The 19,572-nt window shown below is 36.4% G+C and overlaps 1 protein-coding gene across 1 annotated transcript in view; it reads left to right on the top strand.

The window, feature by feature from the left end:
• The window catches only part of SEMA3D (semaphorin 3D), a 198,393-nt gene that overhangs the window by 72,806 nt on the left and 106,015 nt on the right, over positions 1-19,572 (top strand). Inside the window, exon 3 of the mRNA XM_077761204.1 lies at positions 17,259-17,419. Coding sequence (XP_077617330.1) covers positions 17,259-17,419 — 161 coding nt within the window. The remainder of the gene's footprint in view (positions 1-17,258; positions 17,420-19,572) is intronic.

Below are 19,572 nucleotides of genomic sequence, written 5' to 3'. Positions count from 1 at the left end.
CAAGAGGATGACAGGCTCCAACTACACTACTTAGACTCTATCATATCTGTTTTATGATACCCTGAAAGCCATGGTTTTTGGACGTATTTTTTTAGATAAGAAACATGAGACTCAGAGCCTGAAGACCTTGCCCCACAACAAGTGGCTATTAAGTGGCAAAATTAAGTTGTGTGTTTTTAATCTCTCTAGTTCAAGGCCCATGCTTGAAGGCCACCTGGTGTCCTTGAGGGAAACATTACATATGCAGGAACACAGATATCAAAATACAAAAAATATGTGAAAAGTTTTGCCAGTACTTTTTTGACAATATGTTCTTCTCAATACCTATCAAAGTACTAACTAGGTTTTGATCCTCAAAAACTTACATGTACCTTCATAGACAAGAAAAACTTGAAATCACCTTTACAACTTTTCCTTCTAGGGGGTGCCTCGGTGGCTCAGTCAGTTAAACCGTTGACTCCTGATTTCGATTCAGGTCATGATCTCATGGTTTGTGGGTTTGAGCTCACACCGGGCTCTGTGCTGACAGACCATCTGGCTCTCTCTCTCTCTCTCTCTCTCTCTTTCTCCCTCTCTGCCCCTACCCTGCTCATGCTCTATCTCAATCTCTCTCCCAAAAATAAATAATTAAAAATTTTTGAAAAATAAAATAAAATTAAAAATATTTCCTTTTGTTGTGTAACTGAAACAATGTATTTGATAGACTGGTTCTTTGTTTTGTAGGAATCTTCTGAGCAATGAGTAGATTCGTCTGTATACTCTTCTTTATTTACAAATTACTTTAGTTAGCTGTGAAATGCCAAATGTGTGTCTCAGGAAGAGATTCCCGGTTATTTGAGGCATGTAACTTGCTTGATTTGAGTAGTCCAGTACTAGTTCTGTTATCTTGATTCAGTATGATGTAATAGTGAAGACCAAACTGCTTAGGTCTTAACTGCTGTTACTAGTTGTGAGATATCTGGATGTTTATTTTCTGTGCTGCCATTTTCTTATTCATAACACAATAAGTGCAACAGTAAATTTAAGTGCCTTAATTTACGTAAGCCCAATAAAGATGATGTTAAGGCGTCCTGACCCATGTAAAGCACCTCAAACAGTGTGTCCCATAGTAAGCATTTGATCTTTCGTGAATTATGATTTTTTTGTGAAACATTATTATCTTGCTAGATGTGAGTGACTGTTTACAGACCAAAGGTTTCCCTATGGAAACAGCTGTGAAAAATATTATGTGGCTCCCTCTTTTTTACAACACACGTTGAGATTACTTCCACTTACTCCCAAACCATTTTCTACTAGAGTTAGTTAGTTTCCTTCAGTTAAGTACCACCCACAGATTATGAATTTATTAAGTGTGCTTTCCAGAATTTTTACTGTTAGGATCTTCCAGTAGTTAATAAGCCCTTCCACTTACAGAGATCATTTTTGACCTTGATAAGAGTAGTGTCTTTGATGGCTGGTAGCCTTCAGAATCGATTAAAATGAATCATTAAAATTATTCAGAAATTCGGACCACAAAATGCAATCTAAAGTGGGCATTTTTGTTGTCAAATTAATTGGAAAAGAAGCTTGCTCTGAATACCTTCCCCTAAGTACTTAGTGAAGAAGCATTATCAATCTTATAGTAAGAATTTCCATGTAATAAATGTATTTTTTCTGTGAAGCAAGTCACTGATGGTTTAATTTTGGTAGATCTGCCATGTTTGAGTGAACTCACTTGTTTTCCCAGATGTATTTTCTCTAAACTGAGGCTGTTCAGTTGGGCTTCTGTAGTTTCAAGAATTCATGGATAATCTTACTGTGTATGTGATGTTTAACTGTCAACAGTTAATAAGTTTCTGAGTGCCCGTTACATTTCTGGCCTTATTCTGGCAACAGGGGGATATGTCAGCAAATAGAAGAGGCAAAAATCCCTGTCATCATGTGGTTTGTATTCTGATATGGAAAGGCATGCCATCCATAAATACATTGACTAGCAAAATGGAAGATGATAAAGTGCTACAGAGAGAAATGAATCAGGAAAGTTAGCTAGAGAATGGCTGGAGTGTAGTAGTCAAGAATGGTGGTAAAGGAAGAGCTCACTGAGAAAGTGATGTTTTTCACAAACACTTAAAGAAATTACTGTTGCAAATCATGCAGATACTTTGGAAAGAAATACTTTGTGGCTAAGAAACAGCAAGTGCTGTTTCATGATCATGGTCATGAAGCCGTGAGGCAAAAATGTGTCTGCCATGTTTAAGGATCCTAAGGAAGAACCCTGAGAGACTCTTGAATGCTGACAAAAACTGAGGACTGATGGATGTGGGGGGAAAGGGGGGATGGGAACGGAGGGGGGCACTTGTGGGGATGAGCACTGGGTGTTATATGGAAACCAACTTGACAATAAACTATTTGTAAAAAAAATAAAAATAAAGTAAAACATTAAAAACAAAAGACAGCATGACTGAAGAACAGTGGGATAGAGGAAAAACATTGCTCTAATCAGAGAGTTAATAGAAGGAAAAATAAGAGGGGCATCTGGGTGTCTCAGTCAGTTGGGTGTCCAACTTCGGCTCAGGTCATGATCTCAAGGTTCATGAGTTCGAGCCCCACATCGGGCTCTGTGCTGACAGCTAGCTCAGAGCCTGGAGTCTGTCTTGGGATTCTGTGCCTCCCTTTCTCTCTGTCCCTCCCCTACTTGCTCGCTCTCTCTCTCTCTAAGGTAAATAAAACATTACAAAAATTAAAAAGAAGGAAAACAAAGATTAGATTCTTCCACTGTTGTCATTGTCAAAACATTGGCTTTTAGTCTGTGTGTTGGGAATTCACTGGAGAATTCTGGTACAGAGGTGGCATAATCTGACTCTTACTGTTATAGGATCATTGTGGTTTCTGTATTGTAAATACACTGAAAGGGAGAGGTCTGGGAAGTAGACATATTGTATTAATGTCGGTAAGAAATGATGGTCTGTGGACCAGACTGGTTGCAGTAGGAGGAGATAGGGGGAGAAGAAGTTGATATGTAGATAGAGCCAACAGGATTTTTTGATGGATCAAATACAAAGATAGAAGAGTCAAATCTGACTCCATCTATTTTTTTTTTAAAAATTAAGGGTAGGCTACTATTAATTCAGATGGTAAAGATTGTGGAAGAAGTGGGTTTGGGGAAAAAAATCAAGTGGACATATTGGTTGGAGAAGACAAGTCTATTAAGATGTCTAAGTGAGATGCCAGGAAGGCATTTGAGTACATAATTTCTGGAGTTTATGGGAGATGTCATTGGATATATGAATTTGGCAGTTAGCATATAGAAATTTTTAAATCTGTGAAACTCTATGAGATAACTAAGGGCTTCAGATGAATTTGGAGGATTGAGTTTTGGAATTCTCTTAAGCCAAGAAAGTAAGGAAAGGGGGAATGAGCCCCAAAGTGAACTGAAAAGAAGTGCCCAGAAAAATCATGTTGGAGAAAAATCAGTAGCTTGTAGTATGCAGAAAGTCAATGAAGAAAGTAAAGGAAAAGGTCTTAACAGCAGTGTCATATTCAGCTAACGTGTCTTCAAAGATGACAAGTGAAAATTCATATTAAATTCAACAACAGAAGTTCATTGTTGACCTTGATAAAGGCAGTGTCTTTGAGTGTGGGAGCCATGGCACAATTAGGATGGATTCTTAAGAGCATGGGCTCAGAGACTGGAGAGAATTATAGATAATTCTTTCAAGGATTTTTCCTATCATGGAGACATGGACAGTAGTAGTAGCTAGAAAGAGAATAAAATCAAGAGGGTTTTTTCCCCCCCAGGAACTAAATAATACCACATTAATATGCTAATTGTGAAATAATCTAGTAGAGAAATGATTCAGGAGCGATATTAGATAAATCATACCTTATTGAAGAAAATACTGATAAAATTCCATTCTTTTCTCTATAATTGGCCACTTTGAAAACATATATTAATAAAAGTGGCCCATTTTGTATAATAATAAACTATTCTCTGGATAATTCTCAGTGCCAACTATTGTCCAGATGGAAAGATATGCCAAGCAGATCCAAAACTACGTTTAAGGAGGAATGTGTTCACCCTTTGATATAGTGATACAGGTTGTAAGTACTATAGGTGTTTAGAAAATTGAGGCATAAAGCTTTGGAAAGAAAACTCCAGAAAGAAGAAATAACCTCAGAGTCACATAAGAGATAATAAAAATAAAAGACCCAAGTCTCCTGCTTTTCAATTCAATAGTATTTATACTACAATTTGTCTGCATCCAAGCCTATTAATTATTAAAATCTACTTAACATTGTGTTTTTTTTAATGTTTTTATTTATTTCTGAGAAAGAGAGAGACAGCGTGAGCAGGGGAGGGTCAGAGAGAGAGGGAGACACAGAATCAGAAGCAGCCTCCAAGCTCTGAGCTAGCTGTCAGCAGGGAGCCCGATGCAGGGCAGGGACCCACGAACCGTGAGATCATGACCTGAGCCAAAGTCGGATGCTTAACTGACTGAGCCACCCAGGCGCCCCTACTTAACATTGTATTTGAGCAGTGTTCTAAATATTATTGATCTGTGGAAGGTCACAAAGTGATTGAAGTTTCACAGTAATGTAAGATAATATATGATTTAATATTACTATAGAAGTATCACACAAAAAGAGTTCTTGGAATGAAGAAGGGATATAAAGCTCACTGAGTCTACAAAGGTCAGCAATGTCCTCCTGACACGGTAAAAGAGGGCACAGCATGCGATACTTTGGTTGTGTCTTTGGTTATGCATAAATGTGAAAGGAACTTTAGGACTGTCATTGCTTAAGTAAAGGCAATTTTTTTTTTCTGAGATTAAACCCTGTCAAATCTTTTTTTAGTTAGAAAAGTTCTTTTTAAATAGATGTGGGGGGATTACTAGTCTATAAATTATTGAGGAGATAAAATTTTGTATGTACAACTGCTTATTTTAGGACGTTACTTACCTAAAATGTGGCTCTAATTCCTTAGACCTTATTAAAGGAATTTTTATAATGAGATTCTTTCAATGCATGTGTAAAAATCTAAATTAAAGGACAATTTTATTTATTTCTTAAGAATGTTTGTTTGTTTATTTATGTACAGAGAGCACCAGCAGGGAAAGGGCAGAGGAAGAGAATCACTAGCAGGCTCTATGTGAGCCCAGAGCCTCCCGCGGAGCTCAAACTCACAAACCATGAGATCATGACCTGAGCTGACATTGAAAAGAGTCAGACTCTTCTTCACTTACTGAGCCACCAGGCACCCAACTTAAGGACATTTTAAAACTGAATGCCATTGGGCCTTTTTTTTTTTTTCACAGAAAATGTGACAAATACCTCTGTGTTTCTGAAGAACCAGTAATATATATTTTGCATTTTTGTGAAAGTCCTTTAAACATGCTGATTTAATCCTATTAATTCAAAGGAGGCATGAATTAGCACTAAGTGCTTTTTACTTCTAAAGAATGACACTCAGAAAGAGGTTTATGTGACTAAAGCCACATTGAGCCAGGCACAGTCTAGAAAATAAGGTAAACATTTCAGTAATCCCAATGGAATGGTGAAGTGAAAGAAGCAGTTGAACTTGTCTGTAGGTATATTCTGTAAAAATGTCAGTAGAATTGTTTTGAAAAAGAATCTTCACATATGAAATATAGCCCTGATAAGTGACAGGGCTTCAAGACAGACCTTAATTTTAGCTCTTTCTGGGATGTACTGTTCAGGCACCATTAGGATGATTTGCTCTTTCTGAGTCTAGGTTTTTCTCATCTAGAAGTTAGTGGTAATCCTCTAGTTTTCCTCGAGGATCAAATTGAATAAAATAGGGAAAGTTCCTTGAATGTAACAAAGCACAAAATGAGCGTTATGGCAGGCTTCAAAGGGAGTCCAAACAATATATAATTGAATTAATTAAAATAAAAATGGAAGGCCTTCACAAATACAATTATGTTTAGGCATTTCTGGTAGAATTTTTGCTGCTGCAGGAAGTTACTTAAAACTCAATAATGAATTATAATTTGTCATCTTTATATCTCCTTTCTTAATGCATGTTAAATGAATCTACTTTCCTTCCTTGTAAGCAGGTCATTTATGGCTTATAGCAGTCAAGTTAGTTATAATTTAAGTTAATTAGCTTAAATTAGAATAAGTAAGGGATATGTGCATTTGACCAATAGTAAAGAAAAAAAAGTAATCTGGCCATCTTGCCTAAATTAACATGTGCCATGTTTTAAGTGTTTGAGAGAAACTCTAGTGTGGAGAAGAAGGAAGAATTCAGCTCTTCTCTTCAGTGCAGCAGGGCCACATTGTACTTTAGCCTTTCTACTCCAACTTTGGTTCAGTGATCTGTAGCACCAGAATAATCTGAGAGTTTGTTAGAAATGTACAGTCTCATTCCCTTGACCCCTTTCTAAATGAGAAAGAAGAATCCCAGCTGATTTGAAAGCACGTTAAATCCTGAAAAGCACTGTTCTAGAGTGTTCTTTTTCAGACCTCTTCCTCTTTCCCCACCTGCCCCACTTTAATGACTGCAAACCATTAGAGCCACAGTTGGGTATCTTAATGGGACATTAACCCCTCTAAATTATTAATAAGCCTGTAATAAATTTTGATTTAGATGGAAGATAGGTAAACCAACACACACAAGAATCACTAGTTTGAAAACCATTAGTTAAGTATTTGTTAGACTTCTCATGTGCAAGAAATGGTGATGGATTACTGCATTGATTTAGACATTATTCTTATCTGTGAAGGCTTCTAGTTTTTTAAAGTGACAAAATAAATGCAAAAATATTAATTCCATAGGATTAGGACATTTTTAAAATGAATATCATCCAAGAATTTTGAAGAAGGTTGGATATGAAATGGAACTTTGAACATTGGAAAAACAATTATACTTTATTGAATGAAGTATATGTTAGCATTGGAGGATTTTGATCATGAAATTAACCTAAATTATTTGTGACTTAGAAAAAAAAAGAACAGATAGCATCATGTGGTAGAGATTGGTGAAGGAGAAGAGCATAGAACAAAGTTATTTATAAATTGGTTATAGTAATTTAGAGAGGAATAATACAGATCTTGGCCTAGTTGACAATAGTAATAAATATTTGAGGAGGAAGAATGGAAAATTTACATGATTAAATTTATAAGATTTAAATTTAGTTGGGTGTTGGTATGAGGAAGTGAAATAGACTTAGAGGTACCAATTATTTAAATACAGGAAATAAGAGTAAGGGACCAAGGAAGGTAAACTAAAAATAATTCTGATTTTTTGAGCCTGGGAACTAGGTCATGTCACTAAGTCATTAAAGTGACTAAGATCCGTTGATTGGGGGAAAATGACAGTATCAAGCCGGCTACTGGAAGTTATGAACTGTGATTTAAGGGAGACATTGTGGCATGCCTGGGTGGTTCAGTCAGGTAAGCATCCCACTTCTGCTCAGATCATGATCTCACAGCTCATTGGTTTGAGTCCCACATTGAGCTCTGGGCTTACAGCTTAGATCCTGGAAATGGCTTCGAATCTGTGTCTCCTTCTCTCTCTGCCCCTTCTCCACTCATGCTCTGTCGCTCTCTCAAAATTAAATAAAGCATTAAAATAAATAAATATATATATGTATATATATACATATATATATAAAATAAGAGTGGCGTCTATCTCAAAGTCATGAGCAGAAATATATTTTGTGAGACATAAACAATTATAGGGAACTATAATTGGAAAACATTATTTCATTGCCTGTGCTCTATATACTGCCCGAAATTCAGGAGAACATGATTCCATGACTATGTTTTTAATCTCCCTCTTGGAAGTCTGTGTGCATACTCTAACACAGATTCTCTGCACACCTTTACCTGGATGCCCTTCCTTGGGCATGTGAGACAAGGGCCCTACCCTTTGTGGAGAAAAACCTAGAGAAAAGTTCTACGGATAATTGGCATCTGTTTGTTTGGAATGAAAAGCCAAACTCAAATTTTCTTGAGCCAAATGGAAAACAAAAATAAACAAAATTCAAGACATATTCAGTCCAATTATTTTAAACTTCATAATAGTAAAAGTGAAGAGGTGATTCAAGTAACATCCAGAAATAATAAAAGACACATTTAGAGCCTGGGGATACCATGACCTAAGACTTCTCAATAATGACTTTGAGAACTGGGAGATAATGTTCACACGTCTCAATCGCTAAGGATGAATGCTGTCCAACCCAGAATTCTATCATTAGCCCAACTGTTAATAAATGTATATTAGAGGTGGGGCGCCTGGGTGGCTTAGTCGGTTAAGCGTCCGACTTTCGCTTAGGTCATGATCTCGCGGTTCGTGGGTTCGAGCCCCGCGTCGGGCTCTGTGCTGACTGCCAGCTCAGAGCCTGGAGCCTGTTTCAGTCTGTGACTCCCTCTCTCTCTGACCCTCCCCTGCTCACGCTGTCTCTCTCTCTCTCTCCTAGAAATAAATAAAAATATTAAAAAAAAATGTATATTAGAGGTATTTTTACACATGGAAAGTTTCAAAAATTTATGTCTCAATTACCATTTCTTAGGAAGCTTCTGGAGATGTGCTCACCAGAATAAAAAAGTAAGTGAAGGAGGAAGACACAGGATCTAGGAAAGTTGGGTTTTGTAATAGGAGAGAAGTAGGAGGAAGTAAGAGAAAGCTGCCCCTCAGGCAAGAGAACAGCCAGTCCAGTTTGTAAGGAGAAGAAGAAAGGGCCCAGGAGAGACATCTCCAGGAGAAAAACAAAAAACAACCTGACAGAATTTCATATGAAAATTTTATGGAGGCCTTTTTCAGGAATTGTGGAAAGATTTGATCATGATTTAAATTTTTAAAAAATATTTTTATTGTTTCTTTGTGGGAGAGAGAGAGACAGACGGAGCTCATTTGAGGTCAGGATAGAGAGAGAGAGGGAGACACAGAATTTGAAGCAGGCTCCAGACTCTGAGCTGTCAGCACAGGGCCCAATGTGGGGCTTGAACCCACGAACCATGAGATCATGCCCTGAGCTGAAGTTGGATGCTTAGACTGAGCCACCCACGTGCCCCAGATTTGGTCATGATTTTAAGCAAAACTAAGTAAATCTCACAACTGGGAAATCATAATTAAAGCAACAGATTTTTTTCCCCAAGAAAGTATAATTAGAGAACTACTTTAATTAGTAGAGAGGAATGTTTACATTGTTTAATAATGAAATCATTGAATATAGCTTGTCATAAAAACAGACATATTATAGTGTCAGGACCTTGGTTAAAGGGAAAGAGTTGGCATCAGAAAGCTAAAATTCTCAATTTCTGTCAATAGGAATTTAATAGAAATGTCTGAAAATAATGTTCTAAAAGATAGTAATATACATTTTATTTAGAAATAGAAAAATGAATAGAAAATAAATTACAATAAATGTGTTATTATGGGGGCTAGTTTGGAGGTAGACAGAGTATGGGAGAGGAGACAGTTGGTTTACATATGCCTTTTAACATTACTTTTTGGTGTGCCTATGCTTAGTTTTGGTCAATATAATTAACTTTTTAAAAGTAATATTGTTATAAAATATTGTTCTTTTTAAAAGTTATTCTCATTACTCTTTTCTCTGTATATTTGTCATGATCTTATCTTGAGGAATTATTTGTTCCTATCCTACTTGTCTTGCTTTTTAGAATCCATAGCTGATGGTATTTTAAGTTATGACTTTCTGAGTTTTGTAAAAATTAAATTTACATACTTGATTGAAAATAAATGCTATTAATTTGCAACATGGTATCTTGATTGAAGGCGGTTAAGAAAATAATTGTTAAGTCAGAATCCTTCTGGGGAGCCTGGGTGGCTCAGTCGGTTAATCTTCTGACTTCGGCTCAGGTCATGATCTCATGGTTCGTGGGTGGGTTCGAGCCCTGCGTTGGGCTCTGTGCTGACAGCTCAGAGCCTGCAGCCTGCTTCACATTCTGTAACTCCCTCTCTCTCTGACCCTCCCCTGCTCACGCTGCCTCTCTCTCTCAGAAATAAATAAAACATTTAAAAAATCAGAATCCTTCCTTCTGAGGAAGTTTATTCTATTATGACATTGTTTTTCTGGAAATCTACTAAGAGCTTATGACATTTTTTATAGGCCTTTTTTTATACGTCAGTGGGAAAAATTATCATAGCAAAGCTCTCGAGGATTTAAAAGGACTCATTCAAAGTAAGAATTTAAAAGGATTCATAATCATAAATTATGTATCTCACATGTGATGGATTATATAAAGCATCTGCTATTGAAAGCTAGCCAAATAAAAATAAACCTGTAATTTAAAAGCATGGATGTAGATGGAAATGTGACAGTGTAAAATTGCCACACTCCTTTCCACATCCTGTCCTAGCATGAACAAAGCTCTGATGATATAATAGCCTTTATTTGTTTCTAATTTATGTTTCCCTACATGGTACCATCTGATTTATTATTGACATAGATAATGTTCTAAGACCTAATGAGCAGAATGATCTTCAACGTTCCATTGCAGAAGAGCCAATGAAAATTTGATTTTGTTTTCCAGATTTGGACTTGCATTTGTGGGAAGAAAACAGCATTGGGCTTCTCACCTAGCAATGTATAAAGATAACATAGTACATACCTATAGTTCTGAAGTTGTCTTTTGTAATGATTTTAGGTTTGAATACTATTCTTTATATATTTGAAATTGTTTAAGCAGTTAGCTGTAGAGACTGAGTGTACATAAATAGAGAATAATTTGTATTTTTGATGGGTGGAAGTGAGCAATCTTGGTAACCAAAATCTTTTCATATGATCTCAAGCCTCAGAAAACCAACTGAAAGTCAGGTGGGGCCAATTTAAGATGAGTTAAATTTCCAAAGCTTGATTCCAAGACAGAATCCATGTCTTTCTTTGGACCAAAATCTGCAAATACAGGTTCACAGAGAGCCAAAGGAACTCAGTAAGCCACAACATTCCAAAAAGTTTTCTTTTTGGAATGAATAATTTGCTGCCTTTACTCAATTTCTGACCCAAACTGAGAACAGGCTTTTTTGGGGGGTTGGGGGAGGAAGGCAGGGTAATGGTTTGATAGCCAAAACATTTCTGGAAACTATGGGAAGAAGGAATTCCATAGAAGGATCGTTAGATACTAACATTATGAAACCCCTGGGGGTTCAGAGATCAAGAGAGGAAAGCTGAATTTATGGAGACGACAGGAATAAAAACTCCTTTACTTCCTTACTTAGACAGCTTTGCAAATAACACACTGAAGATGTGACCATATTTCAAGAAACCTCAGAACAGCCTTACTGATATAATGGTGATTTCCTCTGAGGAAAAATAGGAGTGGATGTGGTAAGAATTTGTGCTGAATATCTTGAGACAGTAGGGAAAGCTGATTGGGTTTTGAAATGGGGCTATTTTTTATTGTAAACTTTATATGCTGAGGCATTCTACTCCTTTGAATGGAGTAGATTAGAAAGTGACTTTCCTCAAAGGTGACTTTCTTTTTACCCCGCAAAATTCTGCCTTTAATAACTTGGATTATCTTCTCAAAAAAATCTTTCTGTTAAGTGTTCTCTAAAGGATGTGGGAAGCCATTTTTTTAGCTATGTAGTCTTCTTGTGAAACTGTCAACTCAACCCACTTCAGGATTTCTGGCAATAAATGCTATTTCAGGGGTATGGGATATTGTTCATTTAACAGTCAAACATTGAGGAAGTCTGTGTTGCTTAATCCTAAATTTATTAGATTCAATGTGACTAACCACTCCCTTCCTTTCTGGAGTGAAGAGGAAGAATGTAGACCATCAGGTCAAATGTTTCTTCAGACTGAATGAACAATTGTATTAAGTGACAGTAAGAGGGAGATACAAAGAATTCTTTTCAGAACAAATGTTTATTTCAAATTGGATCAGGGATTACGGGATCTTTAGCCTTCCCCTTACATGGAGAGGCATCTGCCTGTGAGTGAGGAGTTTCCTTGTTGCTGAGCTCCACCATTAAGAGCGATGTGGTTTTGTGAAAACCCCTGAACCATTCTGAACCTCATTGAATTGACACATGTGAGTCCAATGAGGGTTACTGATAGACTTTCCCTTTGGTTGGAATTGCTTTACACTATATTCCTGTTCTTCCCAAAGGTTAGAGGTGATCTGCCCCAAGGAACAAGTGATGCCCAGGAATAAATAGGTGAATAACAGTTTACTTGACACCTCTTTAATTTCAACAAAATTAGGCATAGGGTTCTAATGCTGTAGAACTTGACTTTTAGAAGGAGCTTGGAGACCATTTGGTGTCTCTACCCAACATAATGATGAGGAAATTGAAGTACCATTATTTGACTTGGTAAAAGAAACGTAGATGGGAATTTCTTCCCATTTTTCTATTAAAGATATTTGACAGTCTGTGACTTTATGTACTGTTGTCTTTTGTCACAAGCGTGTTTTCATTTTTGTGGTGGATGACCATTTCCTCTGCACTAGGCTGTAAGATCCGTGAGAGTGAAACTTGTTGTCAGACTCTGTAACATGTGCAGAATCCCTGGTTTTCTTAGGTGCGTCAGTTGTTTGCCTTCATCATCACCTGTTATAAAGGTCTCTTCCTTGTGCTGAGCAGTTATTCCAATGAGAAATGAACAGTTGTCCTAAATATGGTTATTAACTACATGTTGGAAATATACATTTTCTCTGTGACTTTTGGAGAGATGTCAGGAGATGCTGATGAAGATTCTGGACATAACTTTCAGAAAAAGCCACACGTACATATGAACATATGAAAAATCATGTTGTTTATGCTGTTGCTTTGCATAATTTTATTGGTCATGGATCATGAACACCTTGTCTGTGTCATCATTCAATTAAAAATCTATCATGGGAATGATTTCCATATTTCAACTGATGGAATAAATTAATAATCTTATCTTCCTTTCACTTCAGAAATAATCATCCTGTAGCTTTTCCAACATATATTGCTAGACTACGAGTGGGAAATTGAGGGCTTGAGACATTGAGTGATGCTAGAAACTGAGAACAAGGTGATAGCAATGAGTTGTTAAAAGAAGAGTTAGAAGGAGTGATGATGGTGGATTAAGTCAAAAGTTTAGGTAGAAAAAACAAAGAAGGCATTGAGGACCTAGAGGTAAATGCTGCTGTCATCTGAGGAGAGGTGAGGCTGGCAAAGCATGTACAGAGCAGGCCTCTCCTGAATGGCATGTGTGGTGCAACAGGCTCACCCCACTACCCATTGGGGACAGAACAGAGTTTCTGTTTAAAAGGACTGTAACTGTGGACAGTTTTAAAAATCACATGCCTGAAAGTTGCCAGTTTAGAAGAAGAAGAAAATAAAGCTCTGAAATATATTGCCAAACTATTCATCTTTAACTTTCATGAGTTTTCATTCTGCAGAGCCAGCATCCATTTCTGATTCCTCTGAAATTCTCCTGGGAGTATATCAATTTTAGGTGTGAAGATGCAGGCTCTGGACTTAACTACCATCAACCCCTAATCCCCCCAACCCCCGAGCTTTAGTTGATGATCTTGTGGAAACAAAAATCACTTTGCTTGGTTTGGCAGAAATGCAGGAAAGATAAGCTGCTTGGGGAAGAGGGAACCTATTCCAATCCCTGTCCCAAGGTCTGTTCAAAATGTATGCGTCAGCCTGAGAAATTTTCATATGTAATGCTGAAGTCTAATTATTTTGTTTGGCTACAAAGGATTGGCGAAGCATGCTTTAATCATTTTGATGCTAACATTGTCACAAGGCAACATTAAATCATTTTGAAATGATAATACTTTACGTTAGTCACTATTTTTGCAGCTGTTTTTCCTTGTCAAATTTGAAACTAAACCAAACAGAATTGGTTGTGGTTAAAGAAAATAAAGTGAATGACTATCTCAACTTTGTTTTCCTTGCTGTACCAGTGGAAACAACAAATGAGATGCAAGATTCTTCAACATCTTGCTCCTCTCACTGGCATTGCCATAATTCAGGGACTTACCATCTTTCAGAAACTTGTAGGAAGTCTCTCTGCTCCTACATTTCCAAATCTCATCTGTCCTGAACACTGCAGCCAGACTTATTTTTCAACACTTAGTTAAAGTCTTTGTCACTTTTCTGCAGAACCTATTTTAAATGTGGCTTCCATTTACCTCCATGATAACCAGACTCCCATCCTGCCATTTTAGGCTCTGATTATCTGGAGGCTGCCTTTGTGTCCAGCCTCATATATTCTGTATGTTCTAGCATATTAAACTGCTTCAATTCCACAAATATTTAATAAGTACTTAATTTGTCTCAGACACTGAGCTAGTGCTGGGGATTCAAAGATAAGTTATACCTAGTCTTTGTGCTGAAGGAGTTCACAGTGCAGAGTAGGAGACATATTAAAAATGTAGTGGGTGAGTGTGACGTACGATGATATATGCACTTCTACATTCCCATGTTCTTCTGCCTCAAATAAACTTTTCTTTATATCTCTCTTGAAAAATTCCATTTGTTCTTCAACACTGTTGTCAATTGTTATCTTCTTTTGTAAAATGACACACAATTAATTACTTGAAAGATTTCTTTTGTGTATACTGGTATTTGAATTTACTTTGCTTATATTGTATTCTGGATACATTTCCACATATATATGGATCTGTGAGCCCCTTGAAGGCAGGGCTTAGCCATGACCATGCCCTTAACTATATGCTCAATACCTAACATAATAGATTCTTATAAATTTTTGTGGACTGAATAGCTTTTTAATATGAGTCTGATACTGTAAAAAAAATACAGAGAAGTTCTCATCTCCACAAGTAAGGTTTAATGGAAGATGAGATAATATTCTTCTTTCATAGTAGTTATTTGGCTCAAACTGGAATGTAAAAATCATATTCAAGGTTAATATTTGTAGAACTTTTCCTATTTTCAAGGTACTGTTTTAAGAAACTTATAAAACTTATCTCCTATATGAGTTAGGAAATATTACGTCTTCCTTTTTATAGATTTTGTGTAGAGTTTAAAAAATACAGCATCATCATTGTCAAAGCTGATAGTACAAGCACTTACTGTGTGCCTGTCACCATTCTAATGCTCATCATTTATTAAGTCCTTGAGTACTCACACCTACATGATTTATTAATGGTTTATATTATTATCTCCATTATATAGAGGAGAAAACTGAGGCACAGGAAGTTTCTTTTCCTAGATCACAGCCAGATTTGTGAGGCTGGGATATGTCCCAAGTGGTCTGGAAACAAATCTCACACTCATTAGGCTGACCCATGTTTCCTTTTGTTAATGAACATTGCAACTGCATGGCTCAGTATAGTTAATTATTATCGATGGGCACTTGAGATAATAAGATGTATATCATATAACCTACTTTTCTCTATTAACTGGGTCAAGATATACTCTTGGAGACCCATGTATACTTTTTTTCCCCATTTTGCTTATTTTGTTCTTTGTTAAACAAGGGGAAATGTCATGTAACATACTGAGTCACCTGAGTGAATAAGGGTTTGTGTCAAATGTTTACTTTTGTTGAGGCTTTAGATCATATCTGTCTTACCTATTCTCTCACTTTCATTATTCTTTCACAGTTCTACTTTATAGTTAATAGAGAATGTTTATTGGATATTAGCCCTACAAAAATAGGCTTACTGTATTTGGAGGTGCTAAAAATATTATTCCATTGTCTCTGGTCTGAAAAACTGCCAAGTTATATTTAGCTTAATAGAAAATGATTAGTATAGGTTTCAGAGTTCTATCCAGTATACCTAGAGCATGATTGATAAGCCTTAATAAGACCAAAATCACTTGAGGATTCAGATAACTTCAGGATACAGCCTTTGAGTTTGTCAAAACTAAGCCCAAAATCTATCTTGATGAATAAGGGAAAGGGCATTTAACCATTGTAAATTGGAGAAGAGGGTGAAGAGAATACTCAAAATCTGAAGTAACAATAAATCCCACAGCTGATGTATGGAATATATAGGCTTCAAATTTAAAAGACTCAAATATCCATCTACAGAGGTTGAAAACTGCCATGATACATTTTAGAAGTATCTTGATATCTGTTTCTCTTGTTTTAAATCTTTGTAATGTTTTGTTTATTTCTGAGAGAGAGAGAGAGAAAGACAGCGTGAGCAGGGGAGGGTCAGAGAGAGAGGGAGACACAGAATCTGAAACAGGCTCCAGGCTCTGAGCTGTCTGTCAGCACAGAGCCCGACAAGGGGCTCGAACCCATGAATCATGAGATCATGACCTGAGCCAAAGTCGGATGCTCAACCGACTGAGCCACCCAGGTGCCGCTCTTGATAATCTGTTTCTGAGACATTGTCTCAGAATTTTTCTCATCAATTAATGACTTGAAAATAATGATTTAGTTTAAAATCCAGTAACATCTAATGGACTTTAATGAGTGGTGAGTGATATTATTACTTGATTGGTATTTAATATTATAAAGCTATAGAAGATGAGATGGTATGACAAGTACTTGAGGCAAAATCTATTGAAAAGATTTGTATTTCTGTAAGCCCAGACCTAAATTTAATAGGAATCTATCCATATCACAATTATAAATGAAAAAAAGAATTAGGACATACAGACAAGTGTCAAAGAGAAATGGAGACTGGGACTGAGACTATATTATCGCTTTACCATCATGTGATTTGAGACTTTAGGCGTGTGACTTCACCTTGCGGGGATTAAATACCTTCATCTATAAAATCATGAATTTGTATTAATTGATTTTCAAAGTTCCTCCCTCCCTGCTTTACAATTTTGATCTCATTGCTGGTTCAGGATCATATATCTCTCAGAATCCATTTTCTTGGATTTGGCTTCTTTATTTACTTCCTGAATGCATGAAATAGAAACAGCATAATCCTCAAAACAGAGTTATGAGCCTTAACGTTATCAAAAATAGGGGGAGGAGAAATGCTGTAAGGTTTATCATACATTTGGTTTCGTGCTTACTTTGCATATATTGATTGGTCTAATCAGTTTGCAAAATGATGCTTTCATTTGTAACTTAAGAAGGTAAAGAGTTGTGGAATATTCTGCATTTAATTGTTTTGGTACTCATTCTAATATCTTGCATTTTTTCATATGTAAGATCTGTATTGTATCAATAAAAATAAATGTAACAAATCACAGTGATTTCTAAATGCGTATGTGCTAAAAAACTGTATCTTCTTGGCTTATATCTAAACTGGAGCATTCATGCTGTATATATGTATTTACAAAGTGCAAAACTGTATGTATTGAGGCAAGTAAATATTTTACTAATTAATATTTTCTTTCTTCCTATTCCTTTTTTACTTTCCCATAGACTTGCTACTTTCAAATAGCTGCATTCCGTTTCTGGGTTCGTCAGAAGGACTAGATTTCCAGACCATTCTGTTGGATGAGGAGAGGGGCAGGCTGCTTGTAGGAGCCAAGGACCACATCTTCCTGCTCAGTCTGGTTGACTTAAACAAAAATTTTAAGAAGGTCAGTTTATTTACATATAGTTGACCGAATGCATTTACTTTCATCTATGCCATTCTCCTCATTTATTTTAAGTGACTCAGTGTCAAATACACTAGATCATTTACACGTCCAAAAAGAACATATTAAGAGATCACCTGGCTTCTGATATACATTTTAGAGTTTTGTGGATTTAAGTACATATGCATGTTCTCTGTTAAGAGTAAATAAGTATAATAATAGAACCTTTGAAAATATAAATGAAAGGGATTATACAAGAGAAATGTAATGTTTTAGACTGAAAAGCTGCCAAATGAGTTATTCATCAAGGATTAACATTTATATTCATCGCAATTGTAAAATTAAGTTTCTGTTAACTTTCAATTAGCAAGTAACCATACTTTAAATTGACAGTGTCACTCTGGTGGCACTTAAACCCCATACTGTTTTGTTTCACACTCTTATTTTTAACTGAATAGGTTTCTCCTATGGCCCAATCACCTTCAGAGGGTGAAGATTATTAATGCCTCAACTATGACCTCATTAAGAACAATCTACCACTGAAAGAAAACATACGCTAGTTATTGAAGAAAAAAAAAAGGCAGCTACTGCTGTTCTTTACCTTTTCGGTTAGCAACACAGTACTCAAAGGAAAGAGTGCCACACTTTAGGCCTTATAAATTATGATCAGCAAGTACTGTAGCAAATATCAAAGTCTATGCAAGCCAAGACGGATACCAGGACTGGAAGTACTGACTGACTGATGAGAAGAGGTAATACATGACTAATTCTACATCTATGAGACATCTTAGATTGCTTTTTCTTTCTCTTCTTTTCCAGAAGTATTGAAAAACAATACTAGGAAACATTACAAGATTTTAGGTCAATAATCCCCAATACTGAATTAATAGAGAATTCTTGCCATTCCAAAAGAGTTGTTTACAAGTCATCATAGGACTTTGAAGCTTCCTATAGTTTTCACCTATGATGACCACTTGAACTTAAACCTCTAATTTTTAAGCGCTTTAATAACTAAATATTAGTTACACAGTTATTTGAATATTATCAACACTAAGGGCTTAGTCTACATAGGCAAAATATTTATCTTCTTATGTGTTAATGTTGCTTAATTAATGCCTGCATCAGAATCAATCCTTTTTGCCTTTTACTAATTTAATTTTAAGTAGCTCTTCTGTACATTTTTGAGGTCTACCAAAAGGAAAGGAGATTTTTTTTTAAGTGTATTTATTTATTTTGAGAGAGAGAGAGAGAGAGAGAGCACGAGCAGGAGAGGGACAGAGACAGAGAGAGAAGAGGACAGAAGGAGAAAGAGAGAATCCCAAGCAGGCTTCCCACTGTCAGCACAGAGCCTGAGATGAGGCTCCATCTCATAAATCATGAGATCGTGACCTGAGCCAAAATCAAGAGTTGGATATTTAATCGATTGAGCCACCCCGAAACCCCGGAAGCACTCTTAGGAGTGCTCAAACTTGATAAAGAAGTAATGTTTGAATACAAATGTATATGCATATGTTGGATGTTTCTAGAACAAACAATGAGGGCAAAATATTAGCAGTAGTTGATGTGAGAATCAAAATACTCATAAGATTATCTTCTTTAAAAAATATAATCATTCTATAGTTTGGATATTATTTACAGCAAGGTAAAATAAGTGAATTATGGGCTAGAATTTGAAAAGTGTACCTCCATTCTGCCATCATAGTTCCATTCCATTTATTTATTTTTTTTTAAATATTTTTTTTAATGTTTTATTTATTTCTAGGAGAGAGAGAGAAAGACAGCGTGAGCAGGGGAGGGTCAGAGAGAGAGGGAGTCACAGACTGAAACAGGCTCCAGGCTCTGAGCTGGCAGTCAGCACAGAGCCCGACGCGGGGTTCGAACCCACGAACCGCGAGATCATGACCTAAGCGAAAGTCGGACGCTTAACCGACTAAGCCACCCAGGCGCCCCCCATTCCATTTATTTTTAAGGATATATATATTTTTTAGGATTAGAAAAGATATTTGTATAGGAGAGCCTATTGGTGGTATCCACTAATATCTCAATAATCATTAAATATCTTAGCAGGAGATAACTCCTTTTAGGAAAGCCACCAAAGAAAACCTTAGTCAGTTTCACAGTTTTGCTTTAAGAAAAGCTGCTACATAGCTAACAAA

The sequence above is a fragment of the Crocuta crocuta genome, unplaced genomic scaffold, assembly GCF_008692635.1.
Source record: "Crocuta crocuta isolate KB4526 unplaced genomic scaffold, BGI_CrCroc_1.0 scaffold476, whole genome shotgun sequence".
Classification (NCBI taxonomy): Eukaryota; Metazoa; Chordata; class Mammalia; order Carnivora; family Hyaenidae; genus Crocuta; species Crocuta crocuta.
The sequence above is the reverse complement of the archived record's forward strand: the minus strand, read 5'-3'. Positions and strand labels throughout refer to the sequence as shown.